This window comes from Amphimedon queenslandica, unplaced genomic scaffold (genome assembly GCF_000090795.2).
Source record: "Amphimedon queenslandica unplaced genomic scaffold, v1.1 AMPQUscaffold_13510, whole genome shotgun sequence".
In the NCBI taxonomy this organism is placed as follows: Eukaryota; Metazoa; Porifera; class Demospongiae; order Haplosclerida; family Niphatidae; genus Amphimedon; species Amphimedon queenslandica.
In genome coordinates, this window is record NW_003546254.1 from 492,563 (window position 1) to 500,338 (window position 7,776).

The 7,776-nt window shown below is 36.8% G+C and overlaps 1 protein-coding gene across 1 annotated transcript; it reads right to left on the reverse strand.

Moving 5' to 3' along the window:
- Positions 1–6,945: 6,945 nt before the first annotated feature.
- Positions 6,946–7,756, reverse strand: LOC109590816 (uncharacterized). The gene is made up of 2 exons (XM_020006692.1): positions 7,665–7,756; positions 6,946–7,615 (listed from the first exon to the last, which is right to left on the reverse strand). The coding sequence occupies exons 1-2, from the start codon at positions 7,677–7,679 to the stop codon at positions 7,088–7,090; spliced, it is 543 nt and encodes a 180-aa protein (XP_019862251.1). The 5' UTR covers positions 7,680–7,756; the 3' UTR covers positions 6,946–7,087.
- Positions 7,757–7,776: the final 20 nt, after the last annotated feature.

Below are 7,776 nucleotides of genomic sequence, written 5' to 3' on the forward strand. Positions count from 1 at the left end.
GAAGCTGCTTTAACCAGTTCTTTTCGTGCTTTGTTGCTAGTGTTGTATCTATAAGGGCCTAGTGTCTAACATACATGTATAGTGACTTTGTTAAAAGCTTTTTGATTTGTTATTATGTTGCAACGTTTTTTAAATTCCATGTACCTGCTTGATTGCTTCTACTTCCAACCCAAACTCCAACTGAGATACAGTATATAAAGGATGATCTTAGCTTGATTTGATATTTTAAAACTATGGAGGAGACTTCTTATAAACCCACTAGTTCAACACGAGAGAATGAATATGAGCTGGCTCAATTCGTTAAAGGAGAGATAGAGCCTCAGCCTCATATTGTATCTGATAGTAAATCATCCCATCAGTCAGTGTGGAGTATACCAGTTATTATACTAACAGTATTGATGTGTATCATACTGTTACTACTGGTTACTATTATTATCATGATTGGACTGATTTTGACTGCACAAGATGCTACTGGCACTGGATCTAACACCAGCTCATGCTATACAGTTCACTGCAGGCAATGAACAATAATAGTCAGCAGCAGTGTCCTAATTTCACTCAATGGGTTGATGATATTGTTACTGGTGTTTACCAGTATCTTGATCCTAGCTTGTCCTCATTATCTGATTCTGTCTCATTAAATAACAATGCACTAGTACTGAGTCTTATCACTCAACTCAACAACACAATGCAAGATACAGCTAACAAAGTTGATGTCATTGGAAAGTGTAATGAAGATGAAGAAACCTTCCATGAGAACAATACATTACTATTGAATAGAGTCATAGAAACAGTTAGTAGCTCAGCGATAAAACTCATTAACATTATTGGTACTCTCTCTAATATACAAGACACCAGTACCTCTACTGCTGGAGTGGTTGATGATATACTGCTAATAGCACAAGAACTATTAGTACTACACAATGTTTCTACTGCGCTACCTACCTCTTGCAAACAAATCAAAGATGAAAAACCCAGCAGTCCATCTGGTGTGTATCTATTGGTCACTTCTAATGGTACCAATTCATATTCTGCTTACTGTAATATGGAGGAGTTGTGTGGTTCAGGAGGAGGATGGACAAGACTAGCATATCTGGACATGAGTGACTCTACAGTGAACTGTCCTTCTGGGTTTAGACTGTACCAGTCAGGAGGAGTTAGAGCTTGTGGTAGACCAGTAACAAGCAGTGGTAGCTGTGTATCAGTTCAGTTCTCATCTAATGGTATCAGTTATTCTCAGGTGTGTGGTAGAGTAACTGGATATCAATATACATCTCCTGATGCTGTTGATAATTATTTTGCTCCTATTTCTAATCACAATAATTTGAATGGTGATTATGTTGATGGTGTTAGTATCACTCGTAGGTCTCCTCGTCAACATGTCTGGACACTAATGGCTGCCGGTTTTGAAGGAAATAGCAACCTTTATGAGCTTGGTCCTTGTGCTACTGGTTCTTTGCAACAAGTTCAATCATTTGTTGGTGATCATTATTTCTGTGAATCAGGGTTTGCTGGTGTACATCGACAACAACAGTTGTATACATCTGATCCACTCTGGGATGGTCAAAATTGTGGTTCTGATGAATCACCTTGTTGTAATGTTCCTGGTATCCCATGGTTTCACAGAGACTATGGTAACACTACCACTACTGACTATATTGAGTTGAGGGTGTGTGGAGATGAGGGAACTGATAATGAAGACACTCCTATTAGCTATTATGAGATTTATGTTCAGTAGAACAATGCTTGCTTGTAACAGTTGCAAGTTTATATTCGGTAATTAAGTTGTTTTTTAGTTTGCTTATAATCAAGTATTGTTTTTGTTTTGTTTCAAAAATTATTCTAAAAATGTATACAACTTTAACAACCCAGCCAAAACAAGCTATCTTGCAGAGCACCCCAGTATAATTGTTGATAAATGAACAGGCCATGCATTTTAAAATAGAAATGATATAATAGATGTTTATTAGCCTAGTAACAAAATTTACAGGTTGTAGATCTATGCAGAAATAAGAAAAAGTTTTTTGAGCTTTGTTGCACTGTGTTGTAGCAAAAGTACATAATTATGTATTCTTGGTTGTAGTTATAAGGGCCTAGCGTCTAACTTACATGTATAGCAACTTTGTTAAAAGCTTTGTGCTTTGTTATTATGTTGCAACATTCTTTAAATTCCATGTACCTGCTTGACTGCTTCTGCTTCCAACCCAAACTCCAGCTGAGATACAGTATATAAAGGATGATCTTAGCTTGATTTGATATTTTGTAACTATGGAGGAGACTTCTTATAAACCCACTAGTTCAACACAAGAGAATGAATATGAGCTGGCTCCATTCGTTAAAGGAGAGATAGAGCCTCGACCTCATTTTGTATCTGATGGTAGATCATCCCATCAGTCAGTGTGGAGTATACCAGTTATTATACTAACAGTATTGATGTGTATCATACTGTTACTACTGGTTACTATTATTATCATGATTGGACTGATTTTGATTGCACAAGATACTACTGGCACTGGATCTAATACCAGTTCTCTGCAGTCATTGAACAATAATAGTCAGCAGCAGTTTCCTAATTTCACTCAATGGTCTAATGATATTGTTACTGGTGTTTATCAGTATATTGATCCTAGCTTCTCCTCATTATCTGATGCTGTCTCATTAAATAACAATACACTAGTACTGAGTCTTATCACTCAACTCAACTACACAATGCAAGATACAGCTAACAAAGTTGATGTCATTGGAAAGTGTAACGAAGAAGAAGAAAGCTTTCTTGAGAACAATACATTACTATTGAATAGAGTCATAAAGACAGTTAGTAGCTCAGTGATGAAACTTAATAACATTATTGGTACTCTCTCTAATATACGAAACACCAGTACCTCTACTGCTGGAGTGGTTGATGATATACTACTAATAGCACAACAACTATTAGTACTACACAATGTTTCTACTGCACTACCTACCTCTTGTAAAGAGATCAAACAGGAACAACCCATCAGTCCATCTGGTCTTTATCTACTAGCAAATCCTAATGATACCAGTTCATATTATGCTTACTGTAATATGGGAACATTGTGTGGTTCAGGAGGAGGATGGACAAGACTAGCATATCTGGATATGAGTGACTCTACAGTGAACTGTCCTTCTGGGCTTAGATTGTACCAGTCAGGAGGAGTTAGAGCTTGTGGTAGAGCAACATCAAGTGGAGGCAGTTGTACATCAGTTCAGTTCCCATCTAATGGTATCAGTTATTCTCAGGTGTGTGGTAGAGTAACTGGATATCAATATGCATCTCCTGATGGAGTTCAAGATTATTTTGGTTCTAATCACAATAATTTGAATGGTGATTATGTTGATGGTGTTAGTATCACTCGTGGGTCTCCTCGTCAACATGTTTGGACACTAATAGCTGGCGTCGGTGAAACAAACAGCCTCCCTGGTAATAACCAGTGATTGGAACAATAATAATGTATATTTATTGTGGCTCATTAATTTTAAAAAATAAATTAATGAACATTATACATTATAATGTAATAGTAATGTTATTGACAAATGTCCTTGACTAGTCAGTCAGTCCTCATCAGCAACTTCATCATCATCATCAAGACCCGCCTTGTGATGTGAGTTACAGAGTTAGGGCAGCTATGTACAAGAAATGCAGCTTTCTATCCAGCCACGTGAAGTTGGTAGCTCAAGTTATCATATCAAAAAAAACTCTCTTATTATAAGTACAGAAAAATTGAAATTAAATTGAAATCATACAAGTGCCAACACCTTGTCCTTGTCTCTTATCACCTTCTGTACCATTTAGGCAGATTGCCCGGTGGGCTGCCCACCAAGCAATCTGCCTAAATGGTACAGAAGGTGATAAGAAACAAGGACAAGGTGGGTCTTGATAATAAACCGTGGGCCCTGAGGTCAGATATGTATAAGAGGATTTAGATCTGGTCAAAGAGCTCCCACGTGGCTACAAGTCACACACAAGTTCCACCTCCATAAATGATACATTATAATTTATGATAAAAATAAATTAATGTGGTAAAAATAATGTCATTTAATGTAATGTCATTAATTTATTGCCTATCACTGGTAATAACTGTCCTTGTGCTACTGGCTCTACACAACAAGTTCAATCATTCATTGGTGATCATTATTTCTGTGAATCAGGGGTTACTCCTATGTGGACACAACAATTGTATACATCTGATCCACTCTGGGATGGTCAAAGTTGTGATTCTGCTGAATCACCTTGTTGTAATGTTCCTGGTATCCCATGGTTTCACAGAGACTATGGTAACACTACCACTACTGACTATATTGAGTTGAGGTTGTGTGGAGATGAGGGAAATGCTAATGAAGACACTCCTGTTAGCTATTATGAGATTTATGTTCAGTAGAACAATTAATGTTTGCAACAGTTGCAAGTTTTTTATTTTGTTATTAAGTTGTTTTGTAGTTTGATTATAGTCAAGCATTGTTTTTGTTTTGTTTCAAATATATTCTAAAAAGGTATACAACTTTAACGACCCAGCCAAAACAAGCTATTATGCAGAGCACCCCAGGGATCAACAGAGTAACTGTTAATAAATGAGGACAGACCATACATTTTAAATAGAAATGATATAATGAATATTAGTTAACCTGCTAAGAAAATTTACAGGTGGTAGATTTATGCAGAAATAAAAACAAATTTATTGTGCTTTGTTGCTAGTGTTGTATCTATAAGGGCCTAGTGTCTGGCATACATGTATAGCAACTTTGTTAAAAGCTTTTTGATTTGTTATTATGTTCCAACGTTTTTGAATTCCATGTACCTGCTTGACTGCTTCTACTTCCAACCCAAACTCCAACTGAGATACAGTATATAAAGGACAATATTAGCTCGATTTGGTATTTTGCAACTATGGAGGAGACTTCTTATAAACCCACTAGTTCAACACAAGAGAATGAATATGAACTGGCTCCATTTGTTAAAGGAGAGATAGAGCCTCAACCTCATATTGTATCTGATAGTAAATCATCCCATCAGTCAGTGTGGAGTATACCAGTTATTATACTAACAGTATTGATGTGTATCATACTGTTACTACTGGTTATTATTATTATCGTAACTGGACTGATTTTGACTGCACAAGATTCTACTGGCACTGGATCTAATACCAACTCGTACTATAACAGTTCTCTGCAGTCATTGAACAATAATAGTCAGCAGCAGTGTCTTAATTTCACTGAATTGAATCAGCAGCAGTGTCCTAATTTGGCCAAATTGGCTAATAATGTCGTCCGAAAGTTTACTGACAGTAATCAGCAGCTGTGTCCTAATTTCACTCAATGGTCCGATGATATTGTTACTGGTGTTTACCAGTATTTTGATCCTAGCTTATCCTCATTATCTGATGCTGTCTCATTAAATAACAATACACTAGTACTGAGTCTTATCACTCAACTCAGCAACACATTACAAGATACAGCTAACAAAGTTGATGTCATTGGAAAGTTTAACGAAGAAGAAGAAACCTTCCATGAGAACAATACATTACTATTGAATAGAGTCATAGAAACAGTTAGTAGCTCAGCAATGAAACTTAATAACATTATTGATACTCTCTCTAATATACAAAACACCAGTACCTCTACTGCTGGAGTGGTTGATGATATACTGCTAATAGCACAAGAACTATTAGTACTACACAATGTTTCTACTGCACTACCCACCTCTAATGAAACTAACTGCACTCTCTGTAATGTGGACGAGTTGTGTGGTTCAGGAGGAGGATGGACAAGACTAGCATATTTGAATATGTCTAATGCTACACAGAACTGTCCTTCTGGGTTTAGACTGTACCAGTCAGGAGGAGTTAGAGCTTGTGGTAGAGCAACATCAAGTGTAGGCAGTTGTACATCAGTTCAGTTCCCATCTAATGGTATCAGTTATTCTCAGGTGTGTGGTAGAGCAACTGGATATCAATATGGATCTCCTGATGCAGTGTACAATGATGGTTCTAATCACAATAATTTGAATGGTGATTATGTTGATGGTGTTAGTATCACTCGTGGGTCTCCTCGTCATCATGTCTGGACACTAATGGCTGCCAGTTTTGAAAGAAATAGCAACCTTTATGAGCTTGGTCCTTGTGCTACTGGTTCTTTGCAACAAGTTCAATCATTTGTTGGTGATCATTATTTCTGTGAATCAGGGTTTGCTGGTGTACATCGACAACAACAGTTGTATGCATCTGATCCACTCTGGGATGGTCAAAGTTGTGGTTCTTCTGAATCACCTTGTTGTAATGTTCCTGGTATCCCATGGTTTCACAGAGACTATGGTAACACTACCACTACTGACTATATTGAGTTGAGGGTGTGTGGAGATGAGGGAACTGATAATGAAGATGTTCCTGTTAGCTATTATGAGATTTATGTTAAGTAGAGCAATGCTTGCAATAGTTGCAAGCATTTTATTTCATTATTAAGTTGTTTTGTAATTTGATTAGAATCAAGAGTAGATTTACTCTTGTTAGAATCAAGTATTGTTTTTGTTGTATTAAAATAAAATCATTCTAAAAATTTATACAACAATAGCAATCCAGCCTAAACAAGCTGTCATGCATAGCAGCCCAGGTTAAATGGATGCATGATGTCATCAGGATGTAGAATAAGGACCCCATATTTGGTCATTTTGGTGAGCTAATGTGCTTCATTTTTGTTACATTTCCTAATTCTGATCGAAATTACATTTTTTGATTCATGTATGCATGTTTTTTGAACTGATTCTTATTGTATATGCTTTTGTTTACTAGCATTAATGTTTATGTTTCTATACTGTACTCACTGTACTGGTTTGCTTGTTGTTATTACATTGATAATAGCATTCGTTATATCTCCTCCTACCTGTCATACTTCCTCTCCCAATCCCTCTTTCAATAAATAATGTTTTGACTGCATTAATTTGACTAACAGAATAAAAAACAATTATAATAAGTAATGTGGGGCATTTGAAATTTAAAAGAGATGCTAGCCTAGGAGCAGCAAAAGTATCTACTAATCCACTTCATAGCAATGTAAATAGTTTGTCTTGTAGTTTTTATGTTTTCCTTTTATATCTTCTGTCGACGGGGCATTTCTCTTTCCCCCGGTGCTCCCTGCAGAAGTGGTGCTCTTTATTGCAATCATACCAGATCCCACTCCTCCATTCTATATTTTTACAAGCATCGCATGTTTTGTGACCATATGCATCTAAAGGGCATGTCTCTTTATTCTGATGAGTGGTACAGTAATAGTGCTCATAGTTACACTTGTACCAATTACCAAAACTGCAGTCAGTATTAGTGCAGCCAGCAGCACTACATGGCCTACGCATATGGCATGGACACTTTTCTCCACTCCTGTGAAAGCTGCATAAATGGTGCCATTCATTGCAGTCAAACCATTTACCACTTTCACAGTCTGTCTTATAGCATGACTCAACATCGCAAGGCAGGCGTGCCTCATTGGTATGTATGGGGCATGTACTCTTTTTTTGGTGGAGGCTGCAAAAGTAGTGGCTTTCATTGCATTTATACCATATCCCTTCTTTGCCATGCTCTGTTAGGCATGATTCTGCTTCACAAGTCTAAAGCAACATAATAGTTATTATTTCATTGCTATTAGTATAAGCCTACCAGTTTTCCTCCCATTATGATGACTACGTAACTACTTGCTATATTATGTTTACTTTACAGAATCTTTCTTTTTTATTTTTAGCAGATCAATAGCTAGCAACTGTTGTACGCT